The sequence below is a fragment of the Dendrobium catenatum genome, unplaced genomic scaffold (genome assembly GCF_001605985.2).
Source record: "Dendrobium catenatum unplaced genomic scaffold, ASM160598v2 fragScaff_scaffold_1482, whole genome shotgun sequence".
NCBI classification, from domain to species: Eukaryota; Viridiplantae; Streptophyta; class Magnoliopsida; order Asparagales; family Orchidaceae; genus Dendrobium; species Dendrobium catenatum.
The window spans coordinates 562,618-583,421 of NW_021319944.1; the positions used below are offsets into that span (position 1 = coordinate 562,618).

The following is a 20,804-nucleotide window of genomic DNA, read 5'->3' on the forward strand; positions in this document are numbered from 1 at the left end:
TCAAAATATTCAATTAAATTTTAATCATAATAAATTTAAAATTTATTGCATTTTTTTAAATAAATGTGATATAAATTTGATTTTTTTTCTCATGTCAATGTAAATTTAATAATTTAAATGTTGATTTTACTTCGAATAATTAGAAGTGTTAAATAGTTTTTTTTTTCTTTTTCTTTTTTTTAGAGAATTGAGGCTCAAAGAATTTGATTTGTATTTGCTTGATTTGGTTTAAATTGATTTTAAAAGGTTGATCTATTTTTCAAATATTATAATATAAAGAATTTTTAGACAAAAATTTGGTGAATTTTTTTTTTCTCCAATTAATTTGTATTTGGTTGATGACAGTGCTTGCATGAAATTAAATTGTTTTTTTAGAATGAGGTTTTTTAAGAGTCCAAAATTTTTAATAGTGGATTTAATAATTTATGCATTTTTACAAGAGTTTATAATTTTGTCGAAACTATTTAGCACATGAACCATATTTCATATTTTAAAAGTATTATTTTTTATCTCATTCTAACTAGAAAATGTTTATTTTCCGCTAAATTTATTTTCAAATTTTTAACACAATTGTATATATATATATATGAAATTTAAAAAATAATATTGATATCTAATTAAATAATTAGTTTTATAAACAAATTTTAAGCAGCAAAAATGACTTCATAACAAAGAGGAGAGAAAAAAGCAGATGGACATAGAGCAGCTTTATCTTAGATTGATTATCTTTATTTTTTTACAAAATTAAGTATGATTTTTGGAGAAAAAAAAAATTAATTTTGACCATCCAATCGCTACTAAATCATTGAAATTCTATTTTCAGTGCAGTCAATATATAAATGAAAATTTTATTTCTACCCATTTCATTAATGCATTCCATAGTACCAATGAGTTAAATAGCTAATAGAGATACAATAATATTTCATATTCCATTGTCCCATTCGTTTGGGACAGCTTTTTTTAATGCTTTCTAAGTAGCTTTTTAGTTTAAAAATTTTTTTGAATTAGAAATATTAGAAAGCTATTTTAAAAAGCTATAACCTAGATGAAGCCTAAGATTTTCCTCATCAACACAAAATACCATAAAACTCTTATCTTTTTTTCAAAATATCTATCACATTTGCATGCAGCTAATAAATAGATTTTATAAAACAAACATAACAGTAGAAAATTTTCCCAATAGATATGAAGTCTTAATCCATAATTCAGAGCTTCAAATTAAAATTTCTTCAGCATCCGAAATCATAGGGGGCAAGTCCTTGCAACTCAGGTCCATTGATCTTCTTGTTGTTCTCGTAGCTGAGAAGAGATAGAAACACACAGAGATTATTCAGTTGTCTCCATTGCATGCTTAAGGATGTGGTTCATTTATGTAGAATCCATTATTTTTATTGCAAATGCAAGAGCGAACACAAACTTTACACTATTAAATAAGATCTTGATGCATAATATTTGATGATGTTTAACAGCTTCGAACTGGAAGGAAGTTATGATCAATATAGAGGACTCTAATGAGAGGGAGGAGAAATTATTACGTGCTGTCATTGGACGTCATCCGGAGGCGAATCAGGATGCGCCACATCAACATTTTGCTGTTTACCGGATGATGTGGCACATCTTGATTCACATCTTAACAATCCGATGACCATACGTAATAATTTTTCGTGAGGAAGATTATAAAAATAAATCTGAAAGCGAAACTAATCTCAAATTGAATGCAATGTTGAATTCTTAACATACTAAAAGTGACCCTAACTACTCAAGCTTTTGGATAGATGGTGTTCACCCACAAACCTAAATTTCTTAAGAAAATGAAATGTTCATTATGTATTGCAACCTAAAGATCTAATTGCTATGTAATGATCTTATTGTTGTATAAGGTTTTTACAAGAAATTTCTTAAGGAAGAAAAACTTACCTTAAATTGTAAAATCCCAAATCAAAAGGGTATGTCCAAATCTTTGACTTTGCAGTCTTCATGAGACATTAACATATGGTTTTATGGTTATCTATTTCAAAGAATTATCCCAACATAGTGGGATAAAGATTTGATGTTGTTGTTATTGTATTTCAAAGCAATATGTTTGGCCTCAATGACCCGACATATTTGTTTTGTTTTTTCTGATAGTTAATGCAAATGGAACTTGTATGAGAAGGAGATTACAAATGGTCTGCTTGGAATGGCTACAGTTTTTTATAAAAGTGGTTATAAAGTTGTCGTAAAGAATTCAATTTCTTTAAAAGCTCTTGTAAAAAACAGCTTCCTAACACAAAAATTTGTTGAAAGCAGTGAAAAAACGGTGACCAAACAAAAATGATGAATGCAGCCTGAAAAACAAAGTACTACAAAAGTTATCACAAATGAGGCCTAAGATACGAAAAATTATTACGTCCGGTGTCCGGATTCGTCCAGACACCAATCCAGATGCGCCACGACACCCAGATACACCCGGGCCCCAGTGTATCCGGGCAACATGGTGCGTCTGGATTGGTGTCCGGACGGTCCGGTCACCGGACGTAATAATTCGCCCTAAGATACATAAGAAAATGATGGCTAATCCTAATATGAAAGCAATAGTTGAATTTTTAATGTACTAATAGTAACCCTTCTCTCTCTCTCTCTCTCTCTCTCTCAAATCTGCCCTTACAACCACCCACAAATATTTCAACTTGCTAAATGTTCATTGTCTTGCAACATAAAACATCCTATTTGTACCACATTTGTCTCATTCAATCAGCAATAAGAGAATAAACAACTCACGAGTTGTAAAAGAAGCTCTGCCAGTTCTCTACATGAAAAAGTATAACAACCCTTAACTAAAAATGAAGTGAGCACCTTTATTTCACAAATTAAACAATAAAAATGTTTCTCCATACTAAACTGAAAATATCAATATGTCCATATAAGGAATTGGAATATTTTGTTTATTATTATTATTATTATTATTATTATTATTATTTTGAAACGGGCTATCTACTCCTGTCAGCTCAGCTTGTGAGGCGTTTGGCGACGTAACTAATCTCTCGGTTAACCTAGAAGAAACACCCACTCCTACATAATCTCATGGCCCGTATTTATTGGGACCCCATTTAAGAGGCGCTGCCGCTCGAGGGGAATCGAACGCTGATTGGGGACCGAGGTTCCTAACTGTACTCGCTCACCAACCAAAATGAACATCGGTGGATATTATAGTTTTTTTTTTTTTTTTTTTTTTTTTGACAAGGAACCGTCCGCTGCCACACCTGACTTCGTCGAGCGCGCTTGGCGGTCCGTAAGCCCCGGTCAACCAAATGGGCCACCTAGGCCACCAAATCATAGCTGGCGCTTTGCAGCCCCCACTTAAGGGCCGATTGCCGCTGGAGGGAATCAAACTCGGGATGGGGGGTTCCCAAACGAGCACGCCCATGAACCGAGCGAAGCATCTGTGGGTGGTATTATAATTATTTTTTTCCATTAAAATTTGATGAATCCGTACCTTTGGAGAGGGAAATGTGCAAAAGGTCCATCAATTGGAATGGTTCCGCAGAGATCATTGTTAGAAACATCACTGTGAAATAACAGTTCATAAATTATTTCCAATATTTAAAAAAAGATAGATATAACGTATTCAATTAATCCAAACAGTTTCTTTCTTACAAGACAATGAGATTCGGAAGAGTGGTAAGCTCTTTTGGAATTGAACCAGTCAGTCTGTTATTATTTAATCTCCTTCAGATTTAGCAAAAAAAGGGCAAATTTTCATCAGATTTAACTGTAAAAAGCAATTAACGAAGATTTAGAAAGTATAAAAATGGCTGATTTGCTTACAAAAACCGAAGTTTCTTCAGCTTGGCAAAGGATTTAGGGATCTCGCCCTCGAGTCTGTTTCCGAACAAATCCAAACTAACCAAGTTCTCTAAATTCCCCAACACCTCTGGAATCTTTCCATCAAAGTTGTTCCTGTAAAGCTCTCTGCAATTTCCCAGTACCAAAGCTTCAAATTTTCAAGGTAAAAACCAGAATCAAACAAAAAAGATAAACTTTTGATCGGAAAAATCGCACTTACAGGTACCGGAGATGCTTGAGGCGGCCGAGCTCGGGACCTAGCGGGCCGGAGATGTTGGAATTTCCCAAGTCACTGCATTAAACCTCCAAAGATGAGATTTTTATGGCTTGAATAGAGCAGAAGAAGAAGAAGAAGAAGAGGTAGAGAAAGAACGGTACTTACAGTCGTATTACGCGATTTTGATTGTCGCAAGTGACATGGAACCAAGTGCAGGGGTTGACGAGAGTTGGGTCCCAGCTCTGTAGAACGTTGGTGGGATCGGAGAGATGGGTTCTGAAAGAGTGCAGCGCTTCCCCTGTTTGATGGCAAAGACAAGAGGATAAGAGAGAGAGAGAGAGAGAGAGAGAGAGAGAGGCGAATGGATTAATGAGTTTGGTTGCTGTAAAGAGAATACCTTCAGAGTTGGTGGCGAGGGAAGGAGATGTAACGGCGGCGATGACGAGAAGGAGAGAGAGGAGAGGATGGAGAGCCATGAGAGAGAGAGAGTAGAAATTGGGAGGAAATGAGGTAAAGGTAGGAGCTTTAGAAGAAGAAGAAGGTGGAGCTTAATTGATTACAGATTACCAGTCAAAAGAGGATTCGGCGGCGATGAGGAGAAGGAGAGAGAGGAGAGGATGGAGAGCCATGAGAGAGAGAGAGTAGAAATTGGGAGGAAATGAGGTAAAGGTAGGAGCTTTAGAAGAAGAAGAAGGTGGAGCTTAATTGATTACAGATTACCAGTCAAAAGAGGATTTTTGAGTGTCGGGTCATCAGTCAATACAATTAACAGTCAGATTGGAAAATGCACGCTATAGGCATGCCGCCAGGGTGGGTGGACTAGGCTTGGGGGAAGGCAGGAGGGTGGGCCCCATAAGCAGCTAGGTAAGTCTAATAAATATTCATTATTAGTAGGGCTTCAAGCGAACCAAATGTTCGACGAGCTACTCGTTGTTCGATTCGATTAAAGCTCGTTTATGATCGTTTAATTAACTAAACAAATAAATTTGAACAATATTTTAAATACTCGATTCTTAAATAAACAAACTTGAACACTAATGCGTTCAACTCATTTATGTTCGGGAACAACATCATTTGAAGCTCGTGAACAAGCTCGACATTATGCTAGATAAAAGCTCGATTCGTGTTCGATTTTAAACTCGTGAATAAGCTCGATAAAAATAATTAATATTTGACTATAAAATTAATAAATATAAATAATCATTGCCTTTGTTACATAGACAATTGCTTTTATTATAAATATGTTTGTTTATAGATATGTTCATGAACGTGTTTATTTGATAGTTAAAAAACATTTCGTTAAATATGTTCGCGAACAAGCTCGATAAGTACTAAACGAACGAACATGAAATGAACATGAACCGAACATGAACGCTCATAAATTTAAATGAACCAAACATAAACACAAACAATAAAGCTCGAACAAACATGAACCAAACTTGAACAAGCTGATATTAAATGAACACAAACATGAACACTCACATACTCGGCTCGGCTCGGCTCGGTTCATTTGCAGCCCTAATTATTAGAATTTAATATGCTTTAAAAAAAATCATTTAATCTCAATGAAACTCGATATATTATTTATATTACAATTTTTTTAAATTACACTATTAACTTTTTTCTATTTTACAATTCAATAAATTTATAATTGAAATAAAATCAATTATGAGCCCAAATCAAATACATTAAATATAGTTGAAAATTTTGACATATTTATTAAATAATTAAATAAATAATGAACAAGAAGATAGTCTCTAAAATTTCAGCAAAAATATAAATAATTTAAAATATTAAAATATTCCTTATCGGCCAGTAACATTATGAAGGGGGTTTTACATACATACCATTTTATTTCATGGTATTTACATATCTAACCGTCAAAATAATAAAATAAATAAATAAAAATAAAAACTCAAAATATTAATATTACATGACTACCACCCATAGAACAAATTTAGGTGTATTGAATGAAATATTAAAGTTTATAAGATGGTATGAATGGTAGAAATGAATTATATGAGTGATATATTTGATATCAAAGTTGCATATGAGTGACAGACATGTAATATTAATATTTTTGATGTTAGAGATATATAAATAGCATGAAATAAAGTGGTATGTTTGTAAATTTCCCTATTATGAATATATATAGGAGCAGCCATGGCAAGGAAAAAAAACCTAGCACTGGAGAGGGTTAACAGTTCAACCTTCTTAACTTACAAGTGCTATCTATGTGCAAATTAAACATCCTTGAAATAAAAAAGGATTAGTACTTCCATGCCAAAGTACTATGGTTGATTGAATTCACCAAACCCAAATTTAGAAATTAGAACAAAAAAAATTCACTCAAAGGCTACAAAAATATCATTTTTAGCAGTTATAAGGATTTAAAAGCACTTCCATGCCAAAGTAATTGCCAAACAACCTCAATCAGGGATTGCGATCACTCCTAAAACAAAACTGGATTTTATTTGAACTATATATAGTACAGTATATGTACATTACTACAGGAGAAAGAAAAAAAAACAAGAATCAAATGGGGCCTTATGAGAAAATCTTAAACAAGTTCTTAACATAGCTTCTCTAATGTAAAATTTTATGAAGTATTGATTCCCTGTTGATGCATCCACGAAGACCTCTTATTCAGTTTGATCTCTCAGCCACTTTGTTGCTACCCATTTTTCCCCTTTGATGACTGGGCAACTTCCATGAAGTGATGTCTGCATAAAGAAGGAAAGACCAAAATATAAGGGAACAAAAAAAAAAAGACTACTAGAAATCTCACAAGTTTCGAGTCATAACTTTTAGCAGATGCCCCATAACTTATTTGGACATAAAGATTAGACCATGGCTTCATGTGGGACGGCTTTTTTACAGCTTCTTGAAGCAGCTTTTTAGTACAAAAACATTATTTTTATACTAAAAAGCTGCTTCATGAAGTAGTAAAAAAGCTGTATCAAACGAAGACTATGTCATCAAGGATACTTTTTTTTGCTAGGGAACTAAGTGCCTAATCTAAGGCTTCGTTTGGGACGACTTTTTTATTGCTTCTTAAAGCAGTTTTCTAGTTTAAAAATTAAAATTTTTATACTACAAAGCTGTTTTAAAATGCAGTAAGAAAGCCATCCCAAACAAACCTAAGTTTGGCTTGCTCTTCAGCAATCTATTTCCTAAAAAGACTAAATAGAAAAAATGATGTGAAAATTGCAATAGATGATTAGAAAATGAAAATAAGGTTTGTGTTGAAGCACCATTCAAAATAGGAAAACTACATGCACACAAACATAAGATATCCATGGGAGATGACAAACATGCTACAAATATAGACAAAAAAACCCCCTCAGAACTTTTCTCAAGATCCTAACACATATATAGAAGTTAATACAAGTATGAGGGGTTACTTGTGGGATGATCTAAAAAAGAAGAGTAAATGTACATCTATAAGGAAAAATTCATCTATTATCATATCTTGTCAACCCCTAACATTAATGATCAACCACCACACAACTTTTGGGCTAGCCTTTATTGTAGACTTCTATGATGATGATGAGAAACGAGCAATCATTTTTAACAAATAAAACCACATAAAAAATATATAGATAAAAATTTGAATTGAAACTCAATTTTGAGTTGTTCTCCTCGAAAAACACCTACATTCAGGATTATCTAAAAATAGAATGAGAGCTCATTTTGCAAACATTGATAGTTCTCCTATTATTGATATAAATGATGATTTCAAGGTTCAATTGGATTTCCATTTTTTTCATATATGAGCGTGGTCGGCATTTATGTTTTGACGATGTATATGCTTCAAAATGAGATCCATTTATTCTCTTCTATGTACATATAATGATAAATGCATAAAAGGACTCAACTTGACATCGAAAGACAGTGGAAAGAAACTAAAAAGTGTGCATTTACAAGAGTAAAGCATCCCTAATATTCTTATGGAACTAAATGACACCATAGAAAAGTGAAGAAACGATTATAAAAGCCTATTACCAATAAGACAACTTAAAGAACTTTGCTTTCCCAAGAATTCCCAACTGTAATTGAAGTCCGGCACTAGAAATTGGATGATAGGTTCATCCTACATCTGTTCTCAAGCAATTGGTCTTCTTTGATACCTTCAACAAGCTATCTTGTGGAAGACAACCCGGAACAACTTGCTTGGAAAAGCTCCAACAGCAGCCATGGAGTCCTTCCTCTGAATACAAACAGGTAAGAAGATTTCCAGCAGCTATGATAAATGCTTGCGACATTCCTGTTCCAAACAAGTGTCTGGAAACCTCTCACAGCTGCCGCTTCCTCTCAAGAACCTCAAGCCTTCATGAACTGCTACTGTTTCTAATTATCTTGCAAATCTAACCTTTTTGTTCGTTGTTCTTGCCATCCTTCAAGTTTTCCATCCAGGGAATAACAAGGAAAGGTCCAGTGGCTATTACATCTTGTGGAACAAGCCTGCTGTAAGTCCCTTATCCCGGCAGAAAATAAGCAAGACACCGCGAAGCAAATTGATGGACCTCTTTCTTCCATGTAAGATGCAGTAGGTTCCTTGGGCAGTCACCAAGAAACCTTTTAACCCTGCTGCTAAAGCCAAGAAAAGACTCCCCGTTGCTAGAATTACAAAACCACTGTGGAGAAGGAATAGAACCTCTTTGTGACTGATTGTAGCAGTCCTGGCCTCCACCACGATCTCATTTCCTTCCCAACTTCCTCTAAATTTTGGGAAATCTGCCCCAAACAGGGTCTCCCAAACTTTAGGATAACCTGGAAACAAACTCCCAAAAATTTCCCATTTCTCACTAAAGGGTGGGCATAAATAGACTATTCTCCCTCCTAACCTCTAAGAAACTAAATAACTAAACAACCCTTATGAAGAAAGGAAAAGAAAAACAGCCTTGTACTAATTATGAAAAGGACCTCGAAGGCTAAAAGCAACTTGTCACTGTGGCATTTTCCCCCACTATGAGGAGAATCATCTATGATGTTTGGTTCTCCTTGTTCATAATAAGGTGAAAGATCATTAAAGGTGGTCGAAGTACTCATATTCCTTGAAAAATTAATTTGGTAGGCATTCTCACCGATAGACTTGATGATCAAAAAATGGCTACAGGAATGACGTGATGTACACAAATGATAATTTAACAATAGAAATCAACAAAAATTTTGAACCACACAAAATCAACAAGCAATTGTAATTTAATCACCACAATTAATATTCAAGTTGTAATTTAGCAATGATCAAAAAATGGCTACAGGAATGACGTGATGTACACAAATGATAATTTAACAATAGAAATCAACAAAAATTTTGAACCACACAAAATCAACAAGCAATTGTAATTTAATCACCACAATTAATATTCAAGTTGTCATATTTGAATAAAATCAAAAGCACTGGCAAGTCAATAATATGCTAATATGCTATATAAGAAATTAGATCAAAGAATGAAGTTAACAATACAAGGACTTCCCCAAGAATTAAGCAATCACACTTGTACCACACTTGAAGAAATTACACGTTCAGCATGGACAAATAAGATTAAAAATGCGAAGAAAAAATTTATTCAATTTAAAACCTTTAATTACACGCCTTGATCTCTGTATATAATGCCTTCTCATCTCTAGATTAATAGAAATGTTTGGCACCAGTTGGATCCAATCTGATTTCAAATAATCATCAAATTCATATTTAAACATTATCTAACATTAGGAAATTAGCTTATCTAAAAATCAGGAAATTGGCTTTTCCCATGAATAGAAGTTGGATCCACAAGTTCATGAAAATAGAAATCTACAAGATGCCACCAAGCAAAATTTTACAACCCTCCCAAGAAATTGAACAGAACCCGCACGTTAGAGTTACAAAATCAGACATTATAACAATACCTGCAAAAAAGGAGGACTTGACAGGATCGTAACAATAATCAACAGGAAAAGAAGATCAATTATGAAGCAACAAAACTACAATTCTGAGAATAGACTCTACACTCCTGCGTCACTTTCTCTCGTCAAACCTGCCTATTAATAGTAAGAATATGTGATAAGCCAAATGGGAATGCCGAGGAATGATCATGTAGCTAAATTGTGAAATAGTGAATCATTCAAGAGGAAGATTATTGTATGAACTAGGTACATAACATTTTACAATAAGGAATCTCCAGATTGCCCACATCATGACAGATGTTTTGGTTCGTTAGCGTATGAACTAATCAATAATAAGCAAAATTTCCACAATGACATCAAAGTTTGAGATCTTGATATGCCAAGGGGGGGCCACCTGGCCGGCCCAGACCAACCCAGCCAAACCTGCCTAGGCCAGCCCAGCCGACTAGCCTAGCCCTGGCCGAATCAGCCCTTTGATTGGGCGGAACCAGGGGCAGCAAAGGGCGAGATTTCGGCCCCCTTGTGAGCCCAGGGGAGTTATTATGCATTATGAAATGAGGAGGAATCAAGAGGAGGTTAAGATTTCATGATTGTGTTTATATTGTTTAGGAAGGTTTTAATTATTTAAAAAGCTTTACTAATTGTGTTTATGCTGTTTAAAAAAAATTAATTATTTAAGAAGATTTTCTAATTTTTTCTCTATCCATTTTGTTGTTTTTTACTTTCAAGATGCATCAGATCTATGGAGGATAAATGTTGTACCAAGAGAAAAGAAAGCATTTCAAATTCAATATGCTTCCCACTCAACGTCAGCTGAGAAGAACATTTATACTTCGGTAAAATAAAAACCTAACGCAGCGAAATCTCTGGAGAATAAGATGTACCAATAGAAAAGAGCACATTTGACAGTCTATATGCTTCTTACTCAATGTCTAGTGAGTAGAACATATCAAACTTTACATAAAAAAAAACTAACAAACTAATGCAGCCAAAAGATTTAGCAAATAAGCCCTCCATGATATATATATTCATTTAGAAAGAAGTAATGAAATTTATATTTGAATATATAAATAATTTTTATGAAAAGGATTTTTTGTTAATTGTTAAGTACAACAAGATCAAAAGAAAAATAGTTTGAAGTTATACCAGATCAATTGTGCCGTTTGTAAATACAGAATAAAATAAAAGCCCGTCTCCTCTGCTAGGCTTCACTGTCAAACCAATGCATTTGAAGTAATCATACTCAATATCCATATTAGAGCCATTCTGCAGATAAAGATTTCCCTACATGAATCGTAATACATTGAAGACGATCATTAAATAACAAATATATGTTTTTTCACGCTTACCTCGTAAGGAAACATAGTTTCCCCTCCTTCCTCAACATCTGATAAATAAATTAAAAATGTAGCAATCTGACAACAAAAGTTAATTAAAATTACGAGGAAATATTGAAGAAGAGATATTAGTAGAGAGGATTAGTTACCAGATCCAAAATTTGCTATCCGATTCGGCTAGAAACACAATCATAATTTACTATGGAACGTATGTACATTACAAGACAAAGTGCAAGAAGCAAAAAAAAAAAAAAAAGTATGATACGATTTTTTTTACTAATATACTTGAACTGTGACACCAATGGGAGGTAAAAGAACCAATGACTAGGCCCTTACATAATTAGAAAACTACATGTAACTCCACAAAGCTACTTGCTGATGTCTGAAAACATAGAAAGGAAAAAGAACTACAAGATTTTGTAATAGTTGCTTCCCAATGGATACTCGTGCAAGTGTGAAGATTCTACACCAATAAATGAATATTTGGGCCATGGAAAACTCCTGTAAACTCTCAGATTTTAGCAGTTTCAGCACCACCGTTGTTTGCAGGAACCTTCCAGGTTCACATTCCAAGGGCTGCCGCAATTGTCAAAACATGCTGAAATTTTTAAGCAACCCACTGTATTTCAGAATTTGCTGGAATGGTCATCTATTGGGATGGAGATGAACAAGAATTCCAAGAACTAAAGGAATTTATGCTGGGATTAAGACACTGCTTAGTTCATTCTTCCAATGGACAACCCTGTTAGATCGGCCACTTCTAAGGGGCCAGTTCACGTTTACAGCAGGAGGGGCGGCAGCAAGAGGGAGAGAGAGAGAGAGATGGGGTGGGGTCCACTTGATTTCAAATTCAAATTTGGAGCCAAAGAAGGGGGCAGCAAGGGCAAGTCTTTTTGTCTTATTGATTTAATTGTATGCCTTAAGTATAGAAGGAAGATTAGGGTTAGGATTATGTTTTGATTATTGTATTCTTGTGAGGGTTATTCTTGATCTCTTGGGCTCTAGACTCATCTAGAGATTGGGAGAGACGACCCTCCTCTCGAATTGAGGATCAATTGTATCTTTGTTTTCATTGTTTCTGTTAGTTCTCCCTTTTGCAATCCAATTACAATTTGGAGAGTTTTTCAGTGTATTTTATGTGATTCTATTGCTGTTTTTTTCTATTCTTGTTAGGGTTACTTGAAATATTCAAGTATTTCCTATCAAATCCCTGAGGAAAACCCACCAGCTGCTGTTAAGTTTCTTTGTATGACTGGGAAATGCAAGAAAGAAACAGGAAGACAAAACTGTCCACCAGCTGCTGATCGGGTGGATTTCTGCTATAGGAAATCGATGGCTGTTGTCCAGAACAGCTGCAGGAGAAATCAAGAAGCTCCTGTAATTGTGATATGCCATCGGCTCAGGAGGGACCGGTCCATGTGTACACGCGGCGGGCCCCACAGGGGCATCGAAAAATAGAGAGAGAAAGGGTGGGGGGGGGGAAGCCCTAGGTGGGCCATGCTTGGTTTAATTCAACTTAGGAGGGAAAATTTGAATGTGGGGGGCTGTTTTAGGAAGTTTGTAATTGTCCTTTGTTTTTAATTAGGAGCGCAGGAGGTAATTGGGATCTCATCTTGAATTTGAATGAAAGTTTGAGATCTCATCGTGTGCTGGGCTCTAGGGTTTGCTAGAGACTTGTGGAGAGTTGTTCTTCCTTTCGAATCGAAGAACATTGTATCTTTCTTTGTTTTCTTGCATCTTCTAGTGAAAACTCTGTTTTCTTTCCCTATTTTCCACTGTTGGGTACGATACCTGCTGCAAGGTTGCTGTTTTTCTACTGGGACAGCAGTTTTCTCACTTGTTTTGGGCTAATTTCGACTAGGTTTGCTTGCGAACTCAAATATTATCTTAGGGTTACTTGTGAACTCAAGTATTTCCTATCAAATTGATTGTGGCGGAGTCACTGGACTCCACTACAATCTCCAATATCTAGATGTAAGTACCTGTTACTTACAATCTCCAATCGATTGTGGCGAAGCCAGCCTTATATTGGGCTCCATCCATAATACTTACTTTGTAGTTGTTGTCATTAGATTTATAATCAATATAAGCACCTATTTTATACATATTATTTCTAAGAATCACCATAATCCTAGTGCAAAACTTTTCATTTCATTTAAATATCTTCTTCTTATTCTCCAACAAAATATTATGTTTTTTGCCATTACAATAACTTTAATACTTTCCAGCATTGACACAATAGGCAATTTTTTAGCATCAAGAATGAATAAATTAAAATATCATATACGTTATTGAGTAAAATATCTCATTTAGATAATAAAGTTAAAAAATGATCTCGACCATTCACCTGGAGTCTTCTCACTTAACCATAAAAATATTATTACATCAAATTTTTCTAATTCATTCTTTTTGAAAATGAAAAAATTAATCGTTGTTACCCTTGCTAATTTGGTCCCTGCAAATACCCCTACATTTTTTTTATCATTCTTCACATTTAATTATTTTTCTCATCAAATTGTCTAATTCTTAACTGTTGCTTGAAAATCTTACCACTAAAAAGCACGCAAATTTCGAAATTGTGATCAGATGAGTCTATTCTAGTATTGAAAGTCGATCATTTTGAGCCTTCATAAGGAGTTAATGAACCATTTTGATTCTTTTCTTCTTGAAAATTATATTTACTGAATAATTTATATAAAAAAATCCAAAACTAGCCCTAATTTTAAAATTGCTGGTATTTTTATTCTAATTCATTCTCTGGTTCTTTTTGTTAGTTTCTCTCTAAAGATATTAGAGAATCAGAGAACTAAATATACAGTCAAATATCAAAAACTTTGAATTAAGGTGCTTATATGCTAGCAGTTACCTTTTATCCATTCAATTAAGCTTTGTTAAGTCATACATGCTCACTATGCAAGCAACTAAGTTCTCACGAAAAAGTGGTGGTCATATCCTATTGGGTCAAAGCTTTCACTAGTATACTAAGGATTTCTTTGGGACGACTTTCTTACTGCTTCTTAAAGCAGTTTTTTAGTACAAAAATTTTAATTTTTATTCTAGAAAGCTGCTTTAAGAAGCAGTAAGAAAGCCGTCCCAAACGAAGCCTTAGCCCAACTGAGCCCTCATCAATCCATCCCCAGTAAGAGGGACATGAATCAAACGCTATTGAAAGGATATTGCAATTCATAAACAGAAGGCCAAATGACTCAAATCCTAGATTTTTTTTCGAGCAAATATTTTCTGAAGCAAGCCAAGCCAACTCATTGCAACATGAGCAATTTCAAGTAATTAAAACTGCATTACTTCAGATAATAGGAGATTAAAATTGCAGTTAATTTTGTACCCTTTGGCTTTTCTGAGGGCCATATTCAGCTGGGCTGAATGCATCATAATGAGAAGCATACCTCTGCCCAATCTGGTAACGGAGAATGTAGAAGTCCTGCAACATGAAGATATAAAAATTCCTTGATGATCTTCCAAACTTTCCAAGTAACAGGAAACATGAGCATGCCAAAACTCAAAAGAGAAAGTAAATTCAAAAACAGATTCGTGCAGCATCAGACATGAAAGTGAAGCATAATTTTCAACAAAAAAAATTGAAGAAAGAGAACCATTCTGATGGAAATCCATTTTACACTTTTTGACTAATAAGATACAAACAGACATTGAAAATAGCATATAGAGCAGAGAGGATGCAGCACTGATCATGCTAGAATTACAAAAAAAAAGTATTGACTGCAGAGAAAACATAGTGCATGCTGATTTAAATTAAAAAAATCCTATGTCTATGTTGCTAATTTTAAGTCCATGGTAGCACTCTTTCTTTATATTCAAAGTATGCTTATAAACACAAAGAAATTTAGTTATTCATTTGAAAATGAACAGGAACATTAAATGAGATAGGATAATGTGCTTTGGAATCATTTTTTGCTAATTCCTTAAAAGATTAAGCATGTTTTCCCAGCATTTAATCCTCTTAATTGTTAGCTCAAAGGATGCAAAAAATACAGAAATTTTTAGAAAAACATAACAATTGTGAATGCAAATACCAAAACAGAAAAGGTACTCGAATATGTTTCGTTTCTAGTAACTCTCAACTTTTAAAACTAAAACAGGAAATAACAAACAGAATGGAAAACAAAGTGCATCTTTAAGAATTATTGCAGCAGAGAATTAGAAAACAAAAAAGAAGATAAAGTATCAGGTTATAAAATTCATTCAACCTCATTTGCGTGCACACACACGGGCTGCAAAGTGGGGGAACATACATAAGTAGAATAAAAAAGCATTATAGAAATTACTCAATATTACAAAGTGGGGGAACATACATAAGTAGAATCAAAAAGCATTATAGAAATTACTAAATTTTACATGAAATAAAGCAAAGTTTCATCCAGCAAGTTTAGATTGAAATGCATAAACTACCTCTCCTTGACTTCTCGGAATCATCGTAACCCTTGCTATTTTCTCTTCAAGTTCATTCAACGTGCCAGATGAATCATCTGACTTACTGATGAATGCACCAGTACTATCAGCAGAAACAAAAAAAAAAAAACATTCATCAAGGAAAATATTGAGCCAAAGATCCATGTTCATTTCATAACTGATTGAAAGAATAATGCCCTCTGATTAATGGAAATTTGATTCAGTAACAAAAGCTGAACCATTACAGATATTAGCTTCCCTAAGGCCTTGAATAACAGCTCATATAGAACTAGTGCTAACTAAGGCAATCTCATATAAAGGCATGGAAATAATGAATAAACAGGACTTGATGATAGAAAAATCTTTAGGAAGAAACATGATAGCCACGCATAAATTTTATTCTTTCTAATTTTATAACATATTCATCTCAGCATTCTCAGTTTTGTCACACTCAACTTGGTGGTCGATGAATTCTTTGTTGCCAACACTCAAAAGCATAGAAAGAAACTGAAAATGATTACCATTTATAAAATCTTCCCTTCAAGCCTCTATAATATTTGTATGCCAAAGAAACTTATCCATTTTATAAGGGGCTTACTGTTAGACCGGTCCAGCCAGTCCAGGCGGGATCGGTTCACGGACAAAACCGCAAAACGGCGGAGACTGCTTCCACCTGGGCGGAAGCCGCGCGTGACGCACGCCTTGCGGCCGGTTTTTGGAAGGTTTTTGAATGGATTTTAGGAGGGAAATTGATTGTAGGGATTGTTTAGGAAATTCCTTTTGATCTTCTAAGATTTTCATCTATTGTTCTTCACAAATTTCAATTATAATCCATTTATTAGACTAATGTGATGTAAAAATAGCATACACAAAGAACCTTATTTGAACATCTATTCTCGCCTATACAAATAAAGCATAGGATCAGTTTTTAGGAGTCCTTAATAAAAGCGCATATGGAAATAGTTACAGGACTGCAGACAATAATGAAATAATTGGACATGATGATAGACAAATCTTTTGAGACAAATAATATAGCCTGGCATAATGATTTAATGAAATAGTTCTTTCATATAAGGGCTACTGCTGAAGATCAGGTGCATTAACATTAGCATGTCTTCCATGTTGCCATACCTTAATGTTTCAAATAAATGTTCCATGATAGTTTTAGGGAGATGTGAATCTAACAACCTACTAATTGATCAATCATGTGTCTGTGATTCTTCTAAGTGGGGTTGTTACCATTTCACTGCTTTATCCACTCCCGTGTGTTTTGCCTGACTCATCAAGTTCATGACTATATTTCTTTCATCTAATCTTTGTCCAAGACATTACGAACTCTTCCGTTATGCAATTGAGTATATCTTTTTGGGTTATTAACATACTCAAAAAAGTTATTAGTGTAATGATCCATTAACACACCAATTTTATGTCTCCACTGGCATTGACTTTCATGAGGCATCTCCCTACGACCTCATGCCTCATCCACAGCCACATCTAACTAATACGTTTTGAATCGCAAAAATCAGTTAACAACAGTGAATTTCAGAAAAATAATATAATTTTATGGCTAGGAAATCAAAAAACAATAAGCAAGATACAATTGATCCCTTTCGAGAGGAGGACCTTCTCTCCCAAGACGCTGCTAGAATCCCTCACAAAAGAAAGCTACAGCACTCAAGCCAAAGTTCTGCATAAGAATAAAATAAATCCTACTATGAACTTAAATAGGCTGCCTAGGATTTCATAATTCAACCCCCTTCCTAATATATCTCCCTCCATAATTTGAAAATAATTCAATTAGAAAAAGATTTCATTAGGAAAGGTTTTTCTAAATGAGTTCCTCCTAATATAATATATTAATTCCATGTTGGGCCCAACCCCCTTAACCTCCTTTATTGCCTTGTCCAGCCCTGTTGTATCACTAACTTCCGCCTACTGTCTTGGTATCTACTCCTTCACTACAAGTTTATACTTGTAACCCTCCTCGACCTCCCTTTGATGCACCTCATGTCATCTCATCTATTATGACATTGTACCAAACATTTCTCAATTGCTTACCAAAAAAAAAAAAACTTAACATTCATGCGTTTTTTACTGGAATTGCGCAAAGGCGAGCCTCATATTGCTCAATTTTAAACCATGTTTCTTCTTGATCATCACATCTGGGACCTAGTAACCCCAACTCCTATTCAAGAAAAATATAGTTCTTGACTTTGGGACCTAGTTACATAGGTTCATAGCATTGACTGCTTTGAGATTTTTTCTCTTCCTGACAGATTTAAGTCTACTTGCCTCCACTTTAAGGTCATTAATCAAGAATAGTTTTTACTCCAAATAGATTTTTTTTTTAAGATTTTCCTCTATGGAGAACTATCTTAAGATGATAAAGCAACCTCTGGAGTATATTGCTCATATGAGAATAAAATCTATAAGCATTGAAATGTAATATGACAGTTGAAACAAAATCTGATAAACTCTACAAAGTCCTTGTTGATATTGTTCTGCGAAGCAGCTCAACTAATCACTCTTTCAGACTTCTAAATGAAGTCATAAGACAAAAAAAAAACCAATCAATCTTTCATCTACCAAATAACTGCTTGTATGTATATTGATGACTTTCTTCTTTCTAGATAAGATGTTTCTGTTAATGAAGATATAAAATAATGTCTTCAAAAGTTTATTACAAAAAATTTGGGGTGCTCAAAATACTATTTTCATATTGAGTTTATTCATAACAAGAGTGTTTTCCACTCTTAAAGAAAAAATGTCACAAATCTGCCTAAGAAAACTGAGCTTCTTGGGTGCAAACTTATTAAATCTCCCATTGAATAATTTTTAGATATCCAATGACGATAAAATCATTAACAATACCTCGCTCTATAAGTGTTTAGTTGGTAAAATTATCGATCTTACTGCCCCTTGATTTGATATTTCCTTTACAGACAATCTGGTTAGTCTGCAAGACTGCAATCAGCATATACAAAATCCAAAGAAAAAACATTAAGATGTTGACTTAAAAATTTTCAATTATATCTAGAAAATTTCAGAAGATCACCTGATTTTTTAGAAACACAATTATTTAAATATTGAATATATTCTAATGTTAATTATGATTGATCAATTGAAGATCGTAAGTTTATTTCAAGATTTTATTTTTATGGAAGGTAACCTTCTTTGTTAAATTAGTAAAAAGTGTTCTCATCAAATTCAATGTTAGAGCTGAATACAAGGTTATGAAAAACTTTACCTACAAACTAATATGGGTCACAACTTTAATAAAAAAACTTGGCTTCATCATAACTTAGCCCGTGATCCTTAATTGTGACAATTAATCAACAATCTACATTGTTAGCTACCCTATTTTCTTATGAGAGAATCAAGCATGTTGAAGTGGATAGTTAAATGTCCAATACAAAGCTTTCTTACGTAACAAAATTAAGAATACATCTCCAATACAAAGTACTGGATGAATCTATGTGGCTTATATGCAAGTAATACATTTGAGATGCTTAAGATTGATATATTTAAGAAATTAAAGCAATAAGAGGTACAGTTCAAAACAACAAGCATTCTAGTTAAGGAATACCTCCTGAATAGACAACAGATTTCACCTTGTTCTTATTCCTTTGGTATTCTCAGCTGTTTCCCCATCACGTAAAGCCAAAGTCGATGGTGAAAGTTTTGACCTTGAATTTTTTATTATGCTAAGGCATTGCTCTAGTGTTGCAAACTTTGGAAAGTACACTGCTCGAGGTCTCCAGCTCAAAATCTGCTTTTTTTTTAAAACAAAAGGTAAAACAAGTTCACCAAAAAGCATAGGGAGATATGAATATCATGATCGGCATCATTTGAATTGCAGTAACGGGAAAAAACTACTCGCACAAAGTACAATCACATTTCTAAAAGATGCATTTTTAAAGTGCAACCACGACTACAACTGTGAGAAGCCAAAGATATAAGTATATAACCACTTTCATGGTGATATGGAATAATCTTTACTTTCTATAATGTATGCTCATCATAAAATTCAATCCACGGTTGTGTTTTTCGACCATGCCTTAAGATAAAAAAGGTTGCAAAAATTTCATGATTGCCAGAACTAAAGGACCTGAAAAGGAATCCCTGATTCGGCTTCTCTGCTCGCCCAGTAACGCGTTGCTGGCTCCACCGCACCGACGTCCACCTCGCTCAATTCCATCAAACTCACCCGACGCACACGACCAAAGTTCAAAAAATCCTGTTTTATTTCGAACACATTAAACAGTGAACTGACAAAGATTACCGCGTCGAGCAACATAAATGGGGCATGGAGAAACGCCTCAAACCTGGGAGACAAACATGGATCCGAAGAACCCGACGAAGAAGAAGAGCAAGCAAAAGAAGAGAGCCAGAGGAAGCCCTAGCTTGGCCCTCTCTAGGTCCCTAAGCACCGGCCTTCCTTGGGCTCCTCTCATCGGCACAAATCAAAGAAGCGATATATCTCTCCTGTAGTTTGTGTCTGAATATGAATAAATGAGAGACAAAAGAAAAAGAAAATCTTGAAGAAAGTCCAAATCGCGCCTTCTGAATCCGCGTTTCTGTGTGCGCGGCGGGACCAAGAGGCCGTTGGTGCGCCTGATCGGTCACTCGGTGAGAAGTGAGAAGTGAGAATCGAGGAGCAGATTGCTGACACATGTGAGGCTACTGGTACACGGCTAAAACGCCGGCAGTAAACCCTTCGCCGCCGCGCGCCGGTCGACTGCTCATCCGTTGAATTCCACCTAAGCCTATGTCCTTATCCGTCCATGGATCGGACTCAGATCCAAATCCGAGTCCCGCCAATATCTGATCAGATTTAGTCGTATATATAATATATGGGCAAAGATTTTAGAATTTTAATTTAATATTTTTAATTACATACATTAAAATATGTAATTTAAAAAAAAATTAACAAAATTAAATTTTAAAGATTTCATGGCATGAATTCAAAGGCGTATGCAAAAAAAATCAATAACCTTAATAATAAATTTAATAGGTCAAAATAAAAATGCAAGAATAAAAAAATCTAAAATTTTGAAAATATCTTAGGGGTTATTTGTTTTGCTAGAAAAAATATATAGTAAAAAATA

General features: G+C 34.5%; 2 protein-coding genes across 3 annotated transcripts; both read right to left on the reverse strand.

Moving 5' to 3' along the window:
• Window positions 1–1,058: 1,058 nt before the first annotated feature.
• On the reverse strand, window positions 1,059–4,577 carry LOC110097429 (leucine-rich repeat protein 1). Its single transcript, XM_020823798.2, has 7 exons — window positions 4,440–4,577; window positions 4,208–4,340; window positions 4,046–4,117; window positions 3,808–3,951; window positions 3,637–3,708; window positions 3,476–3,547; window positions 1,059–1,299 (listed from the first exon to the last, which is right to left on the reverse strand). Exons 1-7 carry the CDS (start codon window positions 4,516–4,518, stop codon window positions 1,230–1,232), a joined length of 642 nt encoding a protein of 213 aa, XP_020679457.1. The 5' UTR covers window positions 4,519–4,577; the 3' UTR covers window positions 1,059–1,229.
• Window positions 4,578–6,495: 1,918 nt separating this feature from the next.
• LOC110097443 (probable prolyl 4-hydroxylase 9) lies at window positions 6,496–20,508 on the reverse strand. Of its 2 annotated transcripts, none has more exons than XR_002303199.2 (8): window positions 20,022–20,508; window positions 19,805–19,933; window positions 19,308–19,465; window positions 15,697–15,799; window positions 14,615–14,710; window positions 11,284–11,321; window positions 11,081–11,200; window positions 6,496–6,765 (listed from the first exon to the last, which is right to left on the reverse strand). XR_002303199.2 is itself a non-coding variant. In XM_028700305.1 (8 exons), exons 1-8 carry the CDS (start codon window positions 20,148–20,150, stop codon window positions 6,685–6,687), a joined length of 882 nt encoding a protein of 293 aa, XP_028556138.1. In that variant the 5' UTR covers window positions 20,151–20,508; the 3' UTR covers window positions 6,496–6,684. The 2 variants fall into 2 exon arrangements, 1 of the variants encoding a protein (XP_028556138.1); XM_028700305.1 differs by having other exon boundaries at window positions 11,284–11,349.
• Window positions 20,509–20,804: the final 296 nt, after the last annotated feature.